Here is a 23,383-nt window from a genome sequence, read left to right on the forward strand (position 1 = left end):
CAAGAACAGCAGCGCTCAAAACAAACACTAAGCAAGGTCTTTAATCCCACTGCTCGTTGCTGGCCCCTCTTTCTCAGTCAGGAATAAACCTCTCCCCCCTCAGAAGCCCTGCCTGCCCCAGGCCTACCCTGGCAGGGCCAGCTGTGCCCTCTCCCCCACTGTGCCCCTGCTGCCCCCTTTGTTGACTCCTTTCGGCCTTTACTAGCACCCCTACAGGTCTCCAGCTGACAGCCCAAAGAGAAAGAAGCATCCGTACAGAGCGGCGAGCAGTACTAGCCACCTCTTTCTCTCACAACCACCCGTTTCTGCCTGCCGCCGCCACCCAGTCCCCATCAGCCTAGCGGTCGTTTCCCCCGGCTCGCGGCCAAAACGGTAGCTGCGCCACACGCGCCCAACGGCCGCTTTCCCCGCGGGTTGGTCACGGCCCGCCGGACACAGCGCCCTCTCGGGGCCGAGCCCAGAGCGGCGCCGCACCGGAAGCGGCGGCGGGGCCCCGGCTGGGGCGGTGCTGCCGGGGTCGGGGCCGCCCCTGCTGGCCGAGGCGGCGTGCTGCGCCGCGCCGCGCCGCGCCGCGGGAGCCGCCATGGGCAGGGCGGTGACTCTGGCCACCTGCGCCCTCAACCAGTGGGCTCTGGATTTTGACGGCAATTTGGAGAGGATTTTCAAAAGTGAGTGGGGAGCCGCGGCGGGGCCGACAGCCCCTGTGCGCGGCGGCGGCTCTCTCTCCGGCCCGGCCTCCCGCAGCCCGCCCCCCCCCCGGCCATCATTGGGCCGCATTTATTCCTGCAGCTGTTTTTAAGGGTGATAGTGGAAACTCGTTATTTTGAAAGCTGGCTTCCAGAGCCTAGGAGCTGTGCCCGGAGAGAGGCTGTGAGACCGCTGGTGAGGCTGTGGTGGCGGCGGGCACTGCCGCAGTGGGCCCGGCACGGTGTCCAGTGGTCGTTTGGCAGGCTGGGTGGTTTAGTGTCAAAGCTGAGCTCTCACGTTTAATCAAAGCTTTTTTTCCAGGTATTGAAATTGCAAAGAGCAAAGGAGCAAGATACAGGCTTGGTCCAGAGCTTGAAATTTGGTGAGAGCGTTTTGATTATTACCTGCTTGATGTGTTTCCAGGAGATGTGTTATCCAAAAGCAGAATAACTAAACACTGAGGAACAGCCAAGAGGAAAATGAAATAAGGAGTACTTTGCACATTGTCATTTAAAATGTGTGGTTGTCAGTGCAAACAAAAAATGTATTACTGTAGTTGTAGGCAGTAGATTGATTCTTTGGTCCTGAAAATTTCCCTGATACAATAATGTATGAAGCCTTTTCAGTGAGTATTCTTCATGGTGACTGTAGTACTTTGATGCTGCCTTTAATCAGGCTCTTTTGAAGGGAATATCCCAGCACCACTGAGGAATTTTAAATGCCAGCAGTAGGGCTCATGTTTACAGTACTGCTTTTTCATGGTCTATATAGGTTGTGTATGTGTATGAGATGGTTTTTGTGTGCAGTAGTCTTGATCCTGTGGCTCTGATGCCTGAAAATATTGTTTCACATGTTTTTATATGCAGTGGTTATGGCTGCTCAGATCACTATTACGAGTCTGATACGCTTTTGCATTCGTTTCAAGTTCTGGCAAAGCTTTTGGAGTCTCCAGCTACTCAAGATATTATCTGTGATGTGGGAATGTAAGTCTCATATAACTATGATGACAGGGTAACTGTTTACAGAAAACTGACTATGCTGTGTTCCTGGATAGCGAGGACTCTGCACCAAACTTTTAAACATGCTGTAGGAACTATACCTGTGCATTTTTAGTAGCAATCTGTATAATAAAACTTTCTACTCTGATTTCCATGAGTAGGATTGTGACATACAAGACATTCTTATAATATAACTTTTAAAGAAGAGAGGGGAAAAAGGTGAGGTTCCTAGTGGCTGAGGAGAGAGAGACGGACAGAGAGAGACAGAATAATTACTCTTTTTTCATTGGGAAACTAAATGGCTAGGTCCTGTTCCCTAGTCGTTTTAGACCCATGGCTAAAATGGGTAAGCTGTTGAGTAAGACTTGGTATCTCAAATTTCCTAGCTAGCCAGGGGGCTTTATAAGTTGTCTGCCTTTCAGGAGGGTCAGGGTTAGTGTAAAAAGTGCTGGCATTCTGTGGAATAAGTTGCTTGAACTGCACGCTATCTTCACAAATGATATATGTGTATGTCAAAATAATTGAAACATTGTAAGCCATTTGCAGATGGTGAGCTGTGATAAACTGTAATATTAAAAATAACACCTCTACACACATTTGCTTATTAATGTTGATATAAATAAATATGTAAAACTAGCTTTTCTTATTCTGAGCTAGCCTAGTAGTATCATAGGTAGTCAAATTCGATTAAATATACTAGCCAATAACGTTCTTCGGCTCTGCTTGCATTTCTTGGGCAAACCAATGATCTGGTAGTAGATGATGTATCTAAGTCTGACAGAACAGTCAGTAACTGACTTTTGGAAACAACTCTTTGAATAAAAGAAGTTAATACTTGATACATTATTTTATTTAGTTCCCTTTAGTGTATAAGTGCTGTCTTATAATAGATTTTCTGTGCTGAGATAGATTCTGTAGTTTTTTTGTTTCATTTAATAAGTTTAGCCACTGGTAAATCTGCTTATTTTCACAGGCCTGTTATGCACAGAAATGTTCGCTACAATTGTCGCGTGATCTTTTTAAACAAGTAAGTAGTTCTTCCCACATTTGGTGGGACATGCATTAGTGTATTGTTTTAGAGGCCTCTGTTTGGCCTCTGAAATTTCATGGAAATTTCACTGAAAGTATGAAAAAACATTCCTTAGTGCTATGTAAAGCAATGCAGTCATCTTCCTAGCTACTAAATTTTAGAGAAACAATTAACGTTTTCTGTTATCTCCCTTTCCTTTCTGAACTTGTAAAAACTAAATTTCCATTGCTTTCTGAAAGACTTCCTAGAGCCTAGAAAGAAAACTTGAAAAGCCTGCAGAGAGGAAAAGTATGATTATATGTGGTTAGGTATTTAATGCGTATCGTAGCAGAAAAAAATGAATGACTCGCTATTTAGCAGTATTCTTATTTAATATTTGGTTGAACATCAGTTCTTAACTTTGTTTCTCTTTTGTTTTATTTTATGTTTTCAGAAAAATTCTTCTGATCAGACCAAAAATAACATTGGCAAATGCAGGAAACTACAGGGAGTTTCGATGGTTTACCCCATGGAACAAAGCAAGGTAGGCCAAATACTATGAAAATAGTGTTAAAAACACAGCTTGCCGTTTGCAGCCACAGCGAAAGGATTGAAATCTCTGTTGCAACACATCAGTGCTGCTACAGGGTAAGCAGCAAGCCAAAGTCAGCTAAGCTGTATAATAGCTCACTTAGAAAGCTTGTTAAATATAATCCCACTTGAAATAGCTGAGCTTGACAGAAAAGTGTGGCAGAATGATTCAACCAATCCTTATGCCTACTGTTTCAACTATATGCAGTTTGAGATTGAGAGAGCCTGTATTTAGAAGGGCTTATATTTGCCTGTTCCAAAATTGCTGCATCCTGTTCAATATTAAATTGGAAAGCAATGTGAAATTGGTGACACTTGTGGTGCTCTGTTAGAATGTAAGACTCCAGAGGATGGAAGTTATCTACTTTATGATGCAGGATGACTGAGCAAAATATACTGAGGAGATTCCAGCTTGATGGTGTTAATAGAGTACTTCTGAGAGAATCTCTGAGAATCTGTCCTCTTAACCGCAATCAATTCCAAATTAGTTCTGAGATACTAGTGTGATAACCCTGAAAAAAGAGAAATTTATTTTTTTTTAATTTGGTGTTTGACCTGCCTAACATGTTCTTTGTCACGTCTAGTTTATAGCTAGGAGGAAGAGAACATGAAGGCTGTGCATCTCTACCACGTAACAAAAATTTCTTAAGTCTTTGTTAAATAGCTGTTATTTTCCTCTCTGTCACCCTCCCAATAGCTAAAAGGTTGCAAAATGTTACTTCAACTCGGTCATTTTTCAGCATCCTTCATGCATATTTCTCCATAAAATTGGGATGTCTCCATTGAAGGTGTTTGGCTGATGGAGTCTATATCAGGCTTTAGCTTTAGCCACAAGACCTTTTCTTTTAACACTGATTATTTATTGGAAAGTACAGAAGCAGGCCTTAGGATGGCAGAAAGGCGCGTTAGCCAAGTTAAAGAAAATCTGAAGCTTTTTTAACTTCTACTTTCTTGTTAATTGCTTACCATGCATCTCTGAAGCAGATTGGGATGTTATTAGCTCATAATCTTAACATTTCTGATTATTTCATGGAAAGTATGAAAGTCCTTTTTTTTTTTTTTTAATATACACAGTCTGTAGAACTTAAATGCAATTTTTTAACCAATGTTAAAGTTAGAAGGTGACACTATGTGGACATTTGAATCAGTTTTTATGCTCTGATTTTTAACTAAGTATTCACAATTTATAAACCTGTTTTTTAGGCATGTGGAGGAATATTTCCTACCCAGGATAATTCAGGAAGTGACAGGACAGGTAAGTTTAAAGGATTTTTTTTTCTTTTCTTTTTAATGTTAGTATATTCTAAATTCACCAAAGTATCTTCTAAATTCACCAATTTAAACAAAGAATTTATGGAATAAAACTATAGTAGACCAAATTCTGCTGACAGTCACACTGCTGATTCAGTGATTTCAATGATAGCTCTCAGATGCGCTAAATGGGAGCATAATTTAACCTCTTTGATATTAGTACTTGGCAATGGAGCAAGTCCAAAATTTTTGTCAGAGTTACTGAGGGTTGTACAGAGTAGCACGGAATACGACAGGTTATCTGTGCTTGAGACTAGAAATGATGATGTGATCTGAGGTTACAAATTTCAGAAAGATGTTACATGTCTTGATTCAGAAGGATGTCTAAAACTTGCTGCTTCCTCCTGAAGCATGAGGATGATTTCTAGCAAAAGACAATCTCTGTTTTGTGGAGCATTTAATTCAAAAGCAGGGGTCCTGAGGTAAAGCCCTGAACCTGAATACCTGTGAAATGTCATTACAATTCAGACATTTGCAGTGTAGAATTTTCTTTGCTTAAACTCAGTCTAAAACAAAGAAGGGTACACTGTGATTGATATTGTATCACTTATTTCACAAAAGTAAGTATTGGACTTTTTGTAGATTGGTAGCTAATTTCTTGACTTGTGTGAAATAGGTTCTTCCATTACATGTATGTCAGAATTTTTTTTTTCTCCCCCCCTCAGGAAACTGTTCCTTTTGGGGATGCAGTGCTAGCAACCAAAGATACCTGCCTAGGGGCAGAAATATGTGAAGAACTCTGGGCCCCAAACAGGTAAAGGAGAAGAAGAAATTAAAAGTAGAATAAAACATACCCTTGAGCTGTCAAGAGGAAATGTTTCTAGAAAATTTACCTAAAGTTCATCTATGGTATATCTTTCAGAAAGTTCCAGTAAGCTAAATGTTAACGAGGAGCAGGAAATGGATCATGGGAAAGGTTTCAATAAAATGGGATTAAATTGGTTAGGCTCTTTGCCTTTGTATAAACATTTTTCATTGTTATCCCATGTTCCTTGTTTGATAGGCCAGTTCTAGAATTTCTGCTGGTTGAGTTGGCAAGATGTCCAGAAACTCTCACAGGACTGTGTTTATAAGAGTTTTTCATTATGCTTTTACTTATTTTTAAAGGAACTGGATAAGTACCCTAGTAGGCTTGTATATGGCTCAGTTATACCCATGTTAAGTCTTTTGAACTTACTGGAATTACACAGATATGAGGCAAGATCCTCATCTCATATCTCCAGAGGAACTCCCATTCCTTGATCTTGATTCAGAGAATCTGACTGATTTTCATGCTGAAGAGTATGTTCCCGAGGGTAACCCTTGCATGTAAATTGCAGTGGATTGAATAGTTTTGGAGGGAAGTGAGTAATGTAGTAATAAGTAATAGAATAATGAGACTCTGTTTCTATAAAACACTGATCAGCTGGAAAAGCACAAAGTTGTGAGGACAGAATTGGGGATCTGCGTACTTTAATGGTAAATAATAACTATTAAAAATCTTTATAATCTCAGCTAAAATATAGAAAACCATTAGAAACTTGACATATTGAGTAAGCTTTTAATTTGAAGGCATTCCTTTATATCAGTCCTCTGTAAGCAGAAATTCAGCCTGCTCTGACAGTCTTAACTGGTATTGAGAAGGTAGTATTATTGAGAGGAAGGGAAAAGAGATGCCTGATAGATCTGGAATTGTTTCAGCTGCTGCAGATGTGGTTTTGAGTGTCTGCTCATGCTTCTATGAAAAGAAAGTGAGACAAACATGCAGAAGAAAAGAAAAAATAATAGAAAGTATGTTATCTGTCTGCCATTTCTGGCGCTGATTTTACCAGTAATGGCGGTATTGGTATGCAAACACAAGTTGGGAGAATCATTTTATGAAGCAGTTTGAGAAGCTTGTCCTAATGGAAGACTCTAGGAGAGCAGTTTAGGCCTAGCAGAATGCTAAAAGAGGTTTTAGGTGGTGAAGTTAAATTGCTTGTATGTAGAAGCTGGGAGAAATATATAGAAGCACAATGAAAAAGGCAACCTGAGGAAGAGGTGACAGAGGACTGTAATGCTCCCATTCCAGAAATAATATTGTTCAGCTTTTAGTTGACCCAGGGGTGGAAATGTCCTCTGGGTCCCACTCTGTAACTTGGTCCAGGTCTAAAGTGATGAAGTTATTTCAGTGGTTCTCAGGGTCCTGGGAAATGCTGGGAGGGGCAGCCACACTAAAGCAGAAGTAATTTGTTTCAGTCTACTGGTCCTCCTTGGCTCAATGTCAAATTATGTTCTTCCCTAAATGGAAGTGAGTGGGATAAGCCATCCTTTCATGATTTTATTTTGCAATTAGGCCTAATTTCTGGAGTATCAATTTGGTCTGGTTCTAATCCCATATTATTCCCATGTACTCTACAAATTCTCAACAATTTGGGAGAATAGGTCTTTTTATTTTAATTATTCTTATCTTCAGCTTTTATCAACTCCTCTAAACCATTTCACATAACTGAGTTGAGCTTTGTTACATTGGACAAGCTAGAGCGTAGGCTTATACACAACATCACTTTCAGATGTATCATTTCTTTTTCTATTTAGCTGTTAGCTGTAACTTTCTACTTCATTTTTAACCAGCCCAGCATTGGACAGTTCATAAAGATAATGCAAAAGTAAACAACTAAAGGTCACTGAGAAAGAATAAAGCCTAGTGCCCTTAAGTAATATTTCCTGTTCACTATTTTAGTTGCTGTTACAATTTAAACTTTATCCCAATGATAAAGAAAACCAGTCACATAGGTCAGATGCAAAGAAAAAAGAGAAATGGTTGAATTAAAGCTGTTGTAATTAACACAAAATAGATAAAATATTTCTGACTATTTTTCAGATCTCTCAATTCTAGTCATTCATTTCCTTGTAATTGCAGAAAGTGATGTTTTAGACAAAGATGTAGTTTTTGGCATTTGAAGGAAAAAAAAAAGGCAGTATAATTCTTCTCCTTGTTGTGGCGCTATTTGTTTGTACTTTTGGGTTTACTAAGAGAGGAGGAGAATGGGACAATTTACCTTGCAAGACCATCTCAATGGTGGAAACATTTCCTTCCCCCATTGCAGACCCAGATTGTCTATTTTTTTTTTTCCAGTGATGACCCAGACTTATATAGCCTTGAGAGCATTCATTTACAACAGAGTGAGTAAAAGCCCTTCTGTCCTCTGGAGTTGCTACCTATGTTTGACAAAAGATCCATGCATTGCACCAAACAGATGTGAGCCCTACCTTTGTTTGAGCGAAGACTTGCACAAAGCCTGCAGTGACTTAGATGTTTTTTTTGTCCGTGGTTTTAAATGATACATGCAGTGTACCTTCCCAGCATTAGCTGCTGAATATTTTTCTGCCTTTCACTTTGACAGCCCTCATATTGAAATGGGACTTGACGGGGTGGAAATTTTCACTAACTCTTCGGGGAGTCATCATGTGCTGCGGAAGGCTCACACCCGGGTGGATTTAGTGAATTCTGCCACAGCAAAGGTATACAAAACAGATGTAGTTTTTGGTTATGTTTTTGGTAGCCTTGGCAGACCTCGCCGTAAGGAGACATTCTTACTGTAATTACCTCCTCTAATCGAGTTAGCTGAAGGGGAAGGGCTCCCCTGGCTGGGAAACTGTACTTCTTTGGGGTCCCTGCTATACAGCATGCTCTGTGAAGCACTGTAACTTCTTTCCTGCTCTGTAACCCCATGTGCCAGAGGCAGTTTGGTGGCCCTTCAGTTCTGTCTGGTCCATGGAGCAGAGAAGCAGAAGAGAGGCCATTTGGCATTTGCAAGTGAATATGGGAGATAGAAGCCTATGTGTATGGAGAGGGGCGTCTCTGAGAGGGAATTTTGTGTGGGAGGCCTTCTGCACTGTCATGCCAACTATATAATCTTTCTTTCACATGCATACCTACAGAAGAGTCAGAATACCTTAAAACAGTTTTATTTGATAACTCCCAGCTCTGGGGACGTGTGCTCCAACAATGCATTTGATGTCTCCTATTTTAATTCCGCTAAGCATTGAAGAAAAAATACTGACTCATGAGGAACAGAAAAGTCATTCAAAGTAACTGAGCGCTCAGTAGTTGGAAGCTTGAAATCTTGAATCCGCTGTATATAGTAAAGTAAATTACAACCAGTTTTAAAGCCTATAGCTGAGTGAACACATCCTGCATAAAGGACACACCAGCAGTGGCTGTGGTTGTTCTCTGTAGCTATCTGTGCCTAAACAATCTCCCTCTGTACGCTTTATGTACTGTATTGACAGCTCATTACCAGCTTGTAATTCACTCCAGAGGGGATATTTTCCCAGCACATAGAAAACTGTTCACAAGTCTGTCTCGTTTCCTTAAATTTACAGTTTCTTTTCTGATCTTAGTCCACATAGCACCATTCTGCTGGAGAATCTGCTGCAGGAATTGCATCGGGAAGGGAAGATAGAAATCGGTGTTTAAACTCAGCCATTACGGTTTTTTTCCTGTCATCTCCTTACTTAAAAATATATTTTATTTTTCTACATTGAAAGCTCTGCTTATTTTAAAGGAGAGAAACTGTTCAGTGATTAGACTGTAACTCTGTCTCACAGTTAGTGATGGGGACAAAACTAAACCAATGAATATATGGTAAACTGGAAGGTGATTAGTTTGTGCGACTCCCTTGTCCTAGTGATTTAACATGCCGTTGTTATATTTAACAACATCTGCTCTGTTCTCAGACATCCAAATACAGCTTCTGTTGTCTCCTCCCTGCTTCTTTCAATCTCTGTTTTGAACTTAGTATTTCAATTTTGAAGTGTAGCTCTCCACATCTGGGTTAAAGGAACAACTCTTTTTGCTGATAACAGAAGAAAACGCCTGTCTGCCAACAGTGCGGAAGGGATATAGCTCATCTACTATACTTACGCTATTATTTGTTTCTGTTGTGTGCATGGTGTGTTAAATGAAAAAAAGGGTGTCCCAGCCCTAAATTGTTCACTATGTAAAGACAAAGGAAGAGTATAAGAAGGACAGGAACAGTGAAATAAAATTTTGTCTTGTAACGTTCGGTCAGGTGCTACATTCTGAAAAGCTTTTTTTTTTTGTCTGTTTTCCTCCTAGAATGGTGGAATATACATTTTAGCTAACCAGAAGGGCTGTGATGGTGATCGTCTGTATTACGATGGCTGTGCCATGATTTCTGTGAATGGAGACACAGTTGTACAAGGATCTCAATTTTCTCTTGATGATGTGGTAATATATTAGACTTAAAACTAAATGTTAGTTGCAGCCGAAGTTAGTAGGGCTGCATGCATGCTCAAGACTTTCAAGAAGTTCTACTGATACTATGTCCATGTCTCTTATATTCCAAATAGATATGTTTTTACTACGCTATTCAACTAGATCCAAAGCTTTTCATAGTGAGATTGCTGATCTGCAGTAGCTCTCCTGCTTTTGTAAGGGAGGAAGAGCTGTCACAGGAGAGAAACTTCTTCATGAAAATGTGTATGCAATTCCTATGTGTAGGAGAAGCCCTGTTAGTTTATATCTGTTTAATTAAGCAAAAAGGGGCAAAGATTGCAACGTTCTAATTATAACCCAGTTTGGTAGACAAAAGGTTTGATAGGATGAGCTTTACTTCAAAACCTTTTTCTCAGTAGATTTGTCCTTGCAGCTGCAGGTTTTTCCCATGTCATGTGTCAAACTCTAGTATGCTCCTTACCCTGTCCTCTGCCACAACTGATGGTGAACCTATTGTTCAGCACAGCTGACGTGCTGGAAGTTTGCTGGGGGTTATGGTCATCCTAGTATACTTCGTGAATTGAGTTGGTTCTACTCACTTTGTAATGTAAATAATTCTACTGGGTCAGAGATGATTTGTGGGTAAAGTTAGCATAAAAAGGTATATTGAAAGAAGTTGCATATTTTTTTCCTCTTTCAAAATTGTTCTGTAGTCTTTTCTTGCCTGTCAAAGACTTTAGCTGTGTTTGCATAGAATCTAATGTTGAAAGCGTTTCTGTAGGAAGTGCTGGTTGCCACACTGGATTTAGAAGATGTTCGAAGTTACAGAGCAGAGATGTCATCTCGTAACTTAGCGGTAAGAATGCTTTACGTGGATATGTTTGTAAACTCTGACAAGTTTGAATAGTTCTTGAACTGAAAAAGCATTTGCTTGTGTAGGTTTTCACAGTATTGCACAGCATGTGATATTTTCTAGGTGTATTCTATATTAAAACTGTCTTCCCAATTCTTCTGTACTATTGCTTAGGCAAGTAAAGTGAGTCCCTATCCCAGGGTAAAAGTGAATTTCGCTCTGTCGTGTTCTGATGATGTAGCTGCACCTACTTGTATGCCAATTCAGTGGAGACATCATAGTCCTGAGGAAGAGATCTGGTAAGCACGTATTTTTTAATCTGTTTGAAAATGATTTGATAGAAATATAAAAATTGGAGATGAATGCAGTATCTTTTTTATATAAAAGTAGGGAAAGTATCCTATCGGAAGAGCACAGTAAATATGTTGAGTTATTTAGGTCTTATCCCATAACTGTCTTGGAATGCATATACTTTGTAATTTCAGCCTTGGCCCTGCGTGTTGGCTTTGGGACTACTTAAGGCGCAGCAAACAGGTAAGAACAACTGTTTTTGGTTTTGTTCTTTGTCTTAACGTGTATACCTTCTGTGCTATAGGGATGGTATCCATTGTTATCCTATGCTGCTCTTAATGCAAAGTGATGTTAATCCAAGGTACAAGGGTAGTGCTTTTCACTGGTAGCTCTTTCAAACTTAAAAACAAATATGCGAAGTATGACTTTAGTATTCTCTCCTGAGTTTTCCTTTAGGATTCAGTTATGCTTCCTTTGAAAGCAGTAGTCAAGCTTACTTACTAAAGGGAATTTATTTCTCTCTGAAACATTGATTTTTTTTTTTTTTTTAGTAAGAAAAATGGCATAATGGAGTTGGTGTTTAAAATAAGCAGGATGACATGAAATACTGGTTCAGTTTAGTAGTGAACTGCATGTGAAAGATTTGGTCCTTTTATTAGCTCTTCTGCCTTACTGGAGGGTAAAGACATGCTGGTGTTCTGTCTAGCCAAAAGATTTATGTTGACTCCTTGTTTGGTTATCCAGTTGATAGTTTGATAGTTGATAGTACAGATGATGATTTTTGGATATCCAGTTGAGCTTGAGAGGGTTTGCTAGGTCTGTTTTTTTTTTTTTTCCAGCAGACTTGAACAATGCATATGCAGTTCTTTCACAGGAGCGTGTTTGAGTGGTAAAATACATTTCTTCCCAATGGTGCTTTTTGGAATTTCTTCCTTTGCTTTGTTTTCAAGGCAGGATTTCTTCTACCTCTTAGTGGTGGAATTGACAGCTCTGCTACAGCTTGCATAGTATATTCCATGTGTCACCAGGTTTGCCTGGCAGTCAAGAACGGAAGTAAGTAGATGTGCATGTCTCGCTAGCCATTCTCCTTAATGATTAAGGACAGATTAATATTAGCTAGATGCAATAGATGCACAGGCCAGATGCTTACATATGTAGTTCATTAAATGTAGCCTCTTGCCTAGTTTTTCCAATGGAATCCTTTGCCTCCCTTCAGAAATCCCAGCAAAAGCACAGATCCAGATTTCAAGTTTTCTGAATTGGCTTAGTTTTCATTTGGGCTTTGGGGATTGACTGTGAAATTTAAACCAGTTTTAGAGTATTGTCCAGAATATTGACTGACTTAGTTTTGGCATTTTGGTTTGTTGTGAAAATTTTTCCTCTGTTAAATTCGACACTGCAAAACACAATTGGAGATGGTTCAAGCTCTTAAAGTGCATTTAATTAGCCCCTATACATTTAGCTAACCCTTTATACATACCGAATTGTATTTTACGTCAAGATTCTTTAAGGTGCAGAACAACAGGATTTCGAACTTCTGTGTTCGAAATTAGAAGCCAAATTTCTTTTCCTGAAATGTGAAAACATGTTTGGAGAGTTAAATGATAAAGTTACCTCATTTGCGAGGGGGACTGTAAACTTTAGGTAGAATACTCTAAAACACTGTGAGATTCTCTAGCCGATCCCGTAAAAATGGAGTATTGGAATAAAAGAAACATGTATAAGATATCTGCATATCCTAGGTAAGAAGAGCACAGCAATTTCCTTTCTTGTTCCATTTCTTCTGCTTTGTCCTCAGATGCAGAGGTGCTGGCTGATGCGCGTAAGATTGTGAATGATGAGACTTATGTCCCTGAGGATCCTCGAGAATTTTGCAGGCGTATCTTCACCACTTGCTATATGGCTAGTGAGAACTCCTCCCAGGATACCTGCAACAGAGCTAAACTTCTGGCTGAGCAAATAGGCAGGTACAGATTGGGAAGTGCTGGCAAAAAAAAAAAAAAAATCATATTCTGGCAAAGACTTTCATACAAAACTTTCAAATGTTCTGAACAATCAACGTGTAGGAGAGTAAACGTGTAAGCAGGAGTAAATGTGTTAAGTAGGAGTATCACACACATCATAATTCGTGTAAATGTGCAGCACACTTAGCATTTGGTGAAGGACATGGGAACTTGGAAACAGACTGTGGAAAGTGTTATGCGTTCCTAAGGCTCTTCAAACTAGATCTGAGATGGTAGCAGGCTTAAAACATCTTTTTATGTTTTCTTTAAATGCTGTTTTACATAGTCGGACTGCGCTAGTTGAGTCACTTCTGCTTGAATTCTTCTCAGCTATCACATCAATCTGAACATAGATGTGGCTGTGAAAGCTATTGTGGGAATTTTCAGCATGGTGACAGGTCGAAGTCCCCGTTTTTCTGTCTACGGAGGGAGCAGCAGAGAAAATCTGGCACTCCAGAATGTGCAGGTGTGTTTCATGTAGGCTAAATCTGATTAGATCCTTCTTTTGGAATAACACAAAATAGTAAGTAGCAATAGGACCTTTCGCTAGTTGTCTGTGAAGTCCTGAACTTGCTGTGGTGTGTCCCTGAAGATTTTGTGGGCTTCCATTAAATGCCTCTCTGCAGCAGAAATCCACAATCTGATGTAACTTGGGAGAGGTCCAAGATAATTATTTCTTGTGATTTTTAAAACCTCATAGGATGGTTGGAAGGAAACACTATGTCTCTATATCCTATAAAAAGCTGAATGTTATCAGCATTTAAGAGGCTTTATGTGAGATGTCAAGCTTACCCATTCCAATTCTTAGTTGTTCTCAGTTTTAGAAAATAGGTGAGAAAAAGATTTTTTACATCAGAACGTATTCAGTCTTTAGTTGGGTTTAGCAGCTTCCAATCTCACCAACAAAGCTGCTTTAATTCTGGCTAAAACAGTGTTGATTATGAGCTTTAACAGTTTGTTAGCCAAGGACTTGATCTTTCTTTCCCTGCAGTTACTGGAAAACTCCAGCAGTCTTCTGTGGAAGCAGACGTTGGATCTTTTGTTAGTTTTTTGGCAGTGGGGTAGGCCTCAGTCACAGATGAGTGTGGTGACTTGCTTAATGTCACACAAAGTTGTGGCTAGAGCTGAAGATTGAATTTCAGGTCTCTCAATTTAGTACTATTACCATCCTTAGAAAAGTAGAGTTTTAGAACGAAGACAGAGGCAGAGAGAACTGTTTACAATATGTTAAGAGATTTATAATTAAATCTCTTTAGCCTAATATTTCAAAAAAGGGTGTGTTAGTCTCAAATGGTTTATCTGCATGCTTCATTCCTCATGAATCTTTACCAGTGCTTATGGGAAGGAGAGAATCTCAGTTGCTCCCTGTTTTACAATTCAGAGTAGAATCATCTTGCCTAGCCACATAAGTCTGTGGCAGTGTCAGACACTGAACTTAGTTTTCCTAAATGGGTGTTCAGGATCCTGTCCTCAAGGCCATTCTTCTTGCAGTAACGCTTAACCCTCTCATGTTATGTTCTTTCTGGGTTTGTTTAGGGAATTGTTAATTAAACTGACTTGGAATTGTGCTTGAATGGGGAAACATTATTTTGCTTTGTACACTTGCTTCATTTTTCATTTTGCTTTGCAGGCTAGAATAAGAATGGTCCTTGCCTATCTGTTTGCTCAGTTGACCCTTTGGACTCGTGGGATGCCAGGGGGACTTCTGGTGCTAGGATCATCCAATGTGGATGAAAGGTTGGTGAATGTTAGAAGTCTAAAACCGAGTGAATTGGAAACAGGTCACTGCAATTAGTTGCAACTCTGACAAATCCCAATGCAGATTAGTACTCAGAAGAGACCAGAAGCTAAGAATATACTGATGGCAGTAGATTTAATGAAAATAACTGAATCGACTCTGTTGCAAATGGCGTATTTTTCAGAAGTTTAGAATTGAAATATTGCTACAGTTTTCCAATAAACTGCTCTTCCTTCATTTGCAAGTTTCAGTAGAGCTTACCTGTGCAGTTACCAGGTTAGCTTTCCTATTTGTTATTTGGTGCATTTTCAACTACTCTATTAGGAATTAAGTTTTGAACTTTATAAGTTGAAAACAGACTTTAAAAATCTGAAGTACTATTACTAGAGTTGGCTGCTCAAAAATAAATGCAATCCTTGTGAGACTGTGGGACTGATAATCCCAAAAGGTGAGAGTATAATAAGCGTTGATTCTGTAGGGGTTTTGGGTCTTTGGGGGGAGTCAAGGCAGTATTTAATTATTTTGCACCAAATATACTACCTTAGCATGGCCAATTTCACAGCGCTTCTTAAGCGTTCAAAATACAGTCTTCCTCCCCTTGGCAATTTTATTGCTTTAGGATAGCTCTGTTGCAGCTGAACACCTGTTTGCCCCTTACATATAAATAGTAAAGTGTTAACAATGTATATCTGTTTGTCCCTGTCTTTATACCAAATGCATATTATATATAATATAAACTATTTGTATGTATGACATATATATGGAATAATATGACACCATTATATACTATTATTACATAAATTATATACTATTATTATATAAGATTTCTTCTCTTGCTCAGTCTCCGAGGTTACTTGACAAAGTATGATTGTTCAAGTGCTGATATCAATCCAATTGGTGGAATCAGCAAGAGTGATCTGAAAAACTTCATACAATATTGCATTGAAAATTTTCAGCTCACATCCCTCAGGAGGTGAGTAGTGAAACATTGATGATTGGGGACTTCCTGTATTTTGTGCTGCATATCGTGGACTTCCTGGTTTTGATCTCTCTTCTGCAACTTAGCTCCATTAGTGATATCGTAGATGCTAATGAAGAAGTCTTCTGCACATCCCTCTGTCTTTAAATGATTGCTTACACTTGTACAGGACCACCTAAATGGCTAAGTGCTGAAAACACTACCATTCTAGAGAGTTACCCTACACAAGAATTTGCGTTGTTAATTCCGCTGAAGGAACTGCATGGGAAGCTAATCAAAATCTGCTGTAGGAAAGGCTGTATTTCATTTCAGGGCCCTTCTGGACAGGCTTTGAGTGAATGTAGAGCTATGGGTTTAAAACAGTTGCAAAAATCACCAGTTATCAAGACTTCAGCTGTAGAAGTGATTGTGCATATGCAGCTTAATTCTGAAGACTTCGTTCCATTTGTTGTCCCTGTTTGGACAGATGATAATATATGGTGTTGGTATAAGCATTGATTTTTTTAAACCTGGAACAGCTTGCAAGTGTCTGTGCTGCTTTAGATTTATCTAGTCATTTTTCAGCTTATGCCCTGAACAAACTTGGAGTGAGGCATTTGATTTTTAACAAACCTGTCGGTCTACTAATATGACTGGGTAGAATTCATGTTTTTCTTTTCTCCTCCCTTCTATAGTATAATGTCAGCTCCTCCTACTGCAGAGTTAGAGCCCTTGGTGGATGGACAGTTGTCTCAAACTGATGAGGTAATGGGCAGTGACTTTAAAATGCTCTGGTAAGCCTTATCCCAAAACTTGTTTCTTGTCCAATAACATGCTATTGTTTGTGTTCTGTTTATTGACAAGTGTGTCTCCTCCTAATCCTAAACAGTCTTTAAGCCCCTGACAAGGCACTAGTATCCCACACCAGCCTTGTCTGTGTTGGTAACAATTTCTGAAATAGCAAATAATTTTTTTTGAATAATTTTATATTTTGGGCACTTAAAAGGATGTATGTTTTGAAATGTTATGAAATCCAGTCCCTCCTAAAGTTTCTTAACATCAAAATAGAGTCAGAGCCTTAAACTGCTTTCAAAATGACTGGTGACAAACCTCTACTCCCTCCCTATTGTCTTTGTTACCCACTTTGATGAAAAAGGACTGGTGAGCCTAGCAACTACCTCTGAGGGCTATAGGATATTGCAAGTTTTCTGGGAAGGCAATGGTAGCTTAATTAGATTTTAATGAAATGTACTCCTGTAAGAATTTTGAATCTCCCTTTTCAGAGAGGTCCTGTTTTTTTCCCTTCTGCTCAGTAACATCGCTCACTCTTGTGTTATTTTGATCATAGGCATTTTCATTTTGGTATTTCTTTGATTAACTGGGTTATTGCAATTGCTTATAGAATTATTACTAATTTGCATAGTTAAGATTTTCAGTGGCTTTTCGTGTGTGTGATTTCAGGCAGATATGGGGATGACGTATGCAGAGCTCTCTGTCTATGGCAAATTAAGAAAAATTGCAAAGGCTGGACCATACAGTATGTTCTGTAAGCTGATTAATATCTGGAAGGAGATCAGTACTCCAAGAGAGGTAATATCTAAAATGAAAAACAAACTTTTTAATACCTTTGCCAACACAGTGCATGTTTGGAGAAAGGTCAAGTAGAGTTCCTTTCACCTGAAAGGAATGGTTTAATTCTTCTGTGTTTAGAAATACTTTGCAACTGTAACAGAATATGCTGGAAAAACTGTTCTTGATCTCTTAAATGAATGTAGCTGATGTCTGTGTTGCAAATTTAATGTTAGACTCGTAATTGGGTTCTTTGAAAACAATTACTTACAGATGTACATCTTCAGGAGAAAATTGTTTTTTGAAATATATATGGCCAACTACTCTTGAAGCCTTTGATTATGTATTCTGAGACAAAGTGGCGCCTTGCTCTGAAAAATGCTTAGCATATCTACACCAAAGAGGGATGTGCTTTGCTGTGACGCAGTCTTTGCTTTTGTGCAGAAAGGAAAATGTTCCAATTGTCACCTAAATTGCAACAATCAGAACTGCTGAGGCTACGGCTTACTCTGAGATGACTTGCAAGGCATTTTCTCATTGCTAAATGTTAAGCACAGACTTGTGTGCTGTCCGAAATGGTCTCTAAATGCCTCTTACATACACAGTCATCCATAGTGGTTCATACTAGTAATGGTAGCTAATTTATATAAAATGTCAATGGAAGAAAACAGATACATAAATCTCCACAGTATTGTTCTCCTCCAAAATTTTAAATACTAAAACTTCAGCTGATTGGAAGCTATATTCTTTGTACACCAGGTGGCATCAAAGGTTAAGCATTTCTTCAGGATGTATTCCGTTAATAGGCATAAAATGACCACTCTCACTCCTGCCTACCATGCTGAAAACTACAGTCCGGATGACAACAGATTTGACCTGAGGCCTTTCCTTTATAACACTACATGGTCCTGGCAATTTAGGTGTATAGATAAACAGGTAAACGCTATCCTCTTCTTGTATGATTTTATATTTGAAGTCCTCACAACAGGACAAACTCAATTCCAGTAAATCTCCTCCAAAAGACTATTAACATTCAGGATAATAGCTAATACAGAAATAGTTAAAATTGTTCTTTTTGCGTAATTGTGAGCCTAAGGATTCTCTGAAGGTAATGTTGGTTGCTCTTTTTTCATCATTCAATACAGCATGTCATGTAGATAGGAAAGCAAGAAGAAAGAAAGAATATACGTACTAAGGCCAACAGTTTAACGTACTTAACCAACAGTTAAGTCCATACTCATGAAGTCTTATGCCAATATGGAGAACAAGCTATGTGTTTCAGTATCAGTTCAGGGCCTATCTGAAGGGATCTAATTGCGGGATTAGGACCTGACCTGTATGTGTGTGGGGAGAAACCAGTAAGAGCTAGCAATTCATTGCAAATGATTTTCCCACCTCTCTGAACTTAGTCAGTTGACTCACAAATACGTTTGCCCAAATACAGCAACACGTGATAGTTCAGTGCTTAGTTTGGGTGCTGTGAGGTGTGAAGGGGCTCAAGCAGTTATCTGAACTGTGATCTGCTTAGTTTTTTGTAATTTTCAGTGACACCTTCAAAATTATTTTAATGCATTTTTTATGGCAAAGGTCCAGGGAGTTTTCTGACAGAGGTTTTACACCTCAGTTGCTTTTAAAAATATGTTTATATATGTAATAAAATATTCCCTCCACTGTGAAATGCAGACATGCTGTCGTAACATTTTATTCCCTTGAAGCTTAGGATAAAAGCTACCACTTAAAGCTGCTGCATTTCTTTTTGTAGGTTTGAATGTTTTTTCCATCATTATGGGCTTTCTTCCACTGCAGTTCAGGACAGAAGTTCTTTTGACTTCAGTGGGAGTTGGGTAAAATATTTTTGTAGGGTTAGGACTGAAATTTAAATACTTTATGTATACAGTAAATGTCATTATGATATTTTAATGATCCAGGATATTATTACAGTCTTTAACTAGATTTCTGTGTGGTATTAACTGTGCGTGCAAGGGTATTGGCCATTGCAAATTGTTCCTGAAAGGTGGGAGTCAAGTTTGGGAAGAATCCATTATCTGGGCAACAGTATTTAAGCAGTAACTTGAACTGGTAACTCACTACTATGGAAGGCTTTTTGCAGGACTGGCAAATAATGACTTGCAATAATGTGAGTCACATATGTCCTATTCAAGAAAGGGAATGCTGTCAGAGTTTCCACTTATTACATATATTCAGCACAACTGTAATTTTGAAGATAATCCCTCTTTTGGACAATGTCTCACTGATAATTGTGCTCCAGGGACTTAATCTTCACTTAAGTTTTTCTGGTATAGAAACAAGAATGTGATAATGTAGCATACACTCTTAAGTGACATAGTTTTGCCAGGAAAAAAAAAAACAAACTTTATTTAGGTAATGACCGTTTTTCTAGTAGAACGGTCATTTTACAGCTAGCACTCATTTGTGAAAGGAAACTAGTTTGAGTGCTAATGATAGAATTTGGATTTGTGGAAAGTACTTTTCCACTCGGGATATCTGTAGTGTATGTATAGTCAAGCCAGTTATCTACTCTTTCAAGTGCAAAAACTGTCAGTATTTGCTGTAGAAGGCAAAGAGTGAAGAGAAGGAGGTTGAGGTGTTAGCATTCGCTGGCATTTAACCAGACTGCACTTGGGTCTTAATGTCACTCAGCTTTTCCTGCCTTGAGGCTTCTTATGGATGATGAAATTTATAGTAGTTTAAGGCCATCCCAGGAACTCCAGTGGCTCTGCCTGTGGTTTCTGGCTTAGAGTTGCATGTGGGCGAAAGGATGTGTGGCCAGAACATGTACTTTAACGGTTTCTAGGTGCCAAAATGTTATTTGAGCTTTTAATAGTTGGCATAATTTGAAAGAGCGGTGACATGACTCCAAAGAAAGCTGACACAACTGTCCCCAAGGATTAGATGTCTTCAGTCAGCTTTCTGCTTTTTCATGTGCTTACTGGACACAGCACAAGAGTAGCCATGTTTGGTCAAATCAAAAGGTCTGTCAACCTGAGAATCTTCCTGCATCTGTTTCATGACCAGTAGCAGGTGTTGAGGAAAAAATAAAAGAATAGTGTATTTATAGTATGATTCTCTCTATGTATCCCTATAGGCTGTGGGGAACATAACACTGGATTACAGAAGTCAGAGATAAAATGCAGACCATCATGTTTAATTGTTGCTGTTGAGTTTGAGTCCGTGAGTTTGTCTAAGCCTTTCGGAAACTATTTATATTACTGGTTGTAACAACAGCCTATCTAAACATAGGGTATTCCCTTGTCTTAAAATTTAAGAACAGTGAAGGTCAGTTTTTATAATTGTAACTTGTTTGTGTGTATGTATGAGAAGTGTTTCCCTTTGTTTATTTTAATGATTCTAGGCTCTCTTTTAGGGACAGGGTTTAGGTGAGGGTCTGATCTGATCTGACAGTTAACTGTCTTTGAAAAGGGCAGGCTTGCCTCCTTCCCTGTCTCTCCAGGCTTCTCTTAAGATGGCTTTGGGACTTGTCTCACTTCTTGGTCAGCCAAATCAATTCACTGAACTAACAGAAAAGTAGGAGCGGATGGGAGCATGCAGCCTGCAGGGAAGAGAGAGGTTTGACCTTCCCTTTTGACTGCAACTAGCAGTCTGTTCAGCTCAGCTGTTCCCTGGAGCATGTCCCACTGTCAGTTCCAGCTAAATCTAGGCTCTACATTGACTTGTGTTGGAAGTGTGAAATGCGGAAGTTGTTAAATACAAACTTGTTTTTATCATTGAATCCATTTCTTGTTAACTTGCAGGTGTTCAATCTAGAAAGGAAGGAAGGAGTATCTCACGTTGAAGATGTGGACTGATTGTTCTTTCATTTAATATGGTAATTAATTTGATAAACAAAATGTTCAAAAGTGGAGTATCCTGTGACGATGAGCAGTTACCCAAACATGTTGAGATGACCTTTGCAAACAATATTTGTAACCCTAATCAAGTCCTTTTTTTTTTTTTTTTTTTTTTTTTAAATTGATGACTCTGATTTGTTCCCAGTACACTTGAAGCCTAGTTTGGCTAGAGTCATTCATTAAAGATTGGCTTCAACTACTTGAATTAATTGCCATTAATTGAAAATATTTGGACAAGCCATCAATCATAAATAAATACAGAGAAATCTTCATTGTGAAAGTATATACATGCACAGATATTTAGTTTGACTGGATCAAATAATAGTCTAGGTATGATTTTTTTTTGAGTAACATGTTCAATGCAAAGCATAGAATTTTACTGTTTCTGGCATATGCTGTTGAGAAAAAAAATCTCATTTTACTGTGTAATGAAGTTGTTTTATGTTAATTGATGCCATATTTTACATGTTTTTTTAATCTATCTAGTATCAGCTATGTAAACTAATCCAGCATTTTGAATAGCAGCATAAGTTCTAATTCAGCAAGGTATTGGAACAAGGTATGTCTAATGTGAAATATGAGTAGTAACCTTAAAGTTAAGGGGATTCCAAATTGCAGTTCAGTTTCTTGTTGTGCACCTACTTGCTGTGTAACTTGTGGCAATTTGTTTTATAACCTCTGACCTCATTTTTTCCGAGAGGAATAATGCCTGTTTCATAAGGATGTTCAAGGATTGTTTAACGGTTACTGTCCTCAAAGATTCTCAGCTGAATTTTAAGGATTTTAAAGGATTATAAATAACATGAACACAGTGTCTCTTCCCTCCTGGCTTTTTTGATGCATAAGGATAGGTTGGTGTACCTAAAATATGAAATGTTTTCTGGTGCATGATATCCTCAATAGAGAGGACACAAATTTGGTATCCATGCCAGTGTTGTTATTTCCACTTGCTCAAGCGCTCGTTGTCCAAGAGCTGAGTGTGTGGTGTTCTCACTGACTGAAATGACTGCAATCAGTGTGTGGCTGTACTTGCCCACACGGTCACTTTAGTGCTGTAATCAAGCTTGCCAGGTGTAAAACACTTGGAAATTGACTGAATATTTTAGAAATGAGGTATCAAACCAGCTTCCTTTAGAATTCAATTAGTGTTACCCGCCTTCCAAATACTGTTTACAAAAGCTGTTTCAACTTCACAGCTTTGTTGATCTCTGCAATGCTGTGGAAAACTAAAAAAGGAACAAGGATAGGCTTGTTCCTTCATGTGAGTCCCATTTCTGCCTGATGACTTAATACATGGCCAGTTCCTTTACTTTTTGTCACCTTCAGTTGAAAGATGTGCTTTTAATAGGGGAAACTAGAAATGCATTTGAGGTTCTGGGTAAACAATGCTACACTGCTACCACAAAGGAACTTAGCTCTGGCTCTGACTGTTGTTAAAATGGTTGTACGTTGTGCTAATGGAAAATACCTGGTGAAGGGCGTACTCTCCACAGTTGTTCTTCACAATACAGGCAGTAGAGTTGATTCAAGTGGAGTTAAAGGTGCTGCATTGTTCTTGGTACGGTTATTATATGATATTGCTTTAAATACCTATCTGACTTAACCTATCAGAGGTCAATTGTGCTAATAATGTGTATGTTCATCTGAAGGAAAACTGCAGCTCAGACTTACCTTCCTCTGCACTTGAGTGTTTCCAGTTGTTGAGCCAGAGATAATGGATGAATTCTGAATGCACGTTCTGGAATCCGTTGTATATTTCAGGGCTTCTTTGTTTCTTGTTTTCTGAAGTTACTGCTTCCTTCTTCTGCTGACAATCACAGAAGGGGAAAGGAGAAGGAAACCTTGATTTCTTTCAAATAAAAAGCAAAAATGATACAGTATAATTTCTAACACTGTGCACTCAATGCTGTTCTGGTTACCCTGAGCATTTTGAACACTTACTGAGAGGACGCTCATGTTTCTTAGCAATGGCGCTCAGACTGTGTGTGTGTGCGTGCATGTGTGCAAGTTGTATTTTGTTTTGTATGGGCTAGTGCTGAATACAGATTGTAGCAGCCTGCATATACTTTCCTTTTACTATCCTATACCTCCTCCATCTGACACCTCTAGCTCAACATTTGTCAACAATTAGTCCAGTTTTACCACCACTTTCCTGCCTACTGAAAATGGGAAATAGCTGTGACATGCAGCTGTTGACATACTCACTTTTACTAGTGATGACTATTTCAGTAAAGATAATGTCGCATTTTCTCCTACATCTTAAGCTCACCAAAAATACATGTTGCATCTGACCCCGATTCATT

The 23,383-nt window shown here is 38.9% G+C and overlaps 1 protein-coding gene across 2 annotated transcripts; it reads left to right on the top strand.

Annotated features, from left to right (window-relative positions):
- Positions 1 to 510: 510 nt before the first annotated feature.
- NADSYN1 (NAD synthetase 1) lies at positions 511 to 22,963 on the top strand. 2 transcript variants are annotated; one of them, XM_068945397.1, is made up of 22 exons: positions 511 to 668; positions 1,009 to 1,069; positions 1,554 to 1,670; positions 2,659 to 2,712; positions 3,149 to 3,238; positions 4,489 to 4,540; positions 5,262 to 5,350; positions 7,962 to 8,079; positions 9,680 to 9,811; positions 10,581 to 10,655; positions 10,827 to 10,951; positions 11,138 to 11,186; positions 11,894 to 11,996; positions 12,742 to 12,910; positions 13,277 to 13,412; positions 14,577 to 14,683; positions 15,526 to 15,657; positions 16,338 to 16,407; positions 17,104 to 17,232; positions 17,971 to 18,147; positions 20,985 to 21,058; positions 22,730 to 22,963. In XM_068945397.1, exons 1-21 carry the CDS (start codon positions 584 to 586, stop codon positions 21,036 to 21,038), a joined length of 2,124 nt encoding a protein of 707 aa, XP_068801498.1. In that variant the 5' UTR covers positions 511 to 583; the 3' UTR covers positions 21,039 to 21,058; positions 22,730 to 22,963. The 2 variants fall into 2 exon arrangements, with proteins under 2 accessions (XP_068801498.1, XP_068801499.1); XM_068945398.1 differs by having other exon boundaries at positions 539 to 882; positions 20,985 to 22,963.
- Positions 22,964 to 23,383: the final 420 nt, after the last annotated feature.

The sequence above is a fragment of the Struthio camelus genome, chromosome 5 (genome assembly GCF_040807025.1).
Source record: "Struthio camelus isolate bStrCam1 chromosome 5, bStrCam1.hap1, whole genome shotgun sequence".
In the NCBI taxonomy this organism is placed as follows: domain Eukaryota; kingdom Metazoa; phylum Chordata; class Aves; order Struthioniformes; family Struthionidae; genus Struthio; species Struthio camelus.

What these genes read in the sequence shown, in the direction of transcription:
- NADSYN1 (XM_068945397.1), top strand. Translation starts at nt 584, where the DNA reads ATGGGCAGGGCGGTGACTCTGGCCACCTGCGCCCTCAACCAGTGGGCT. An exon ending in CGCGTGATCTTTTTAAACAA is followed by an intron (nt 2,713 to 3,148) that starts GTAAGTAGTTCT and finishes TTATGTTTTCAG; the next exon opens with AAAAATTCTTCTGATCAGAC. An exon ending in AGTCCTGAGGAAGAGATCTG is followed by an intron (nt 10,952 to 11,137) that starts GTAAGCACGTAT and finishes TTGTAATTTCAG; the next exon opens with CCTTGGCCCTGCGTGTTGGC.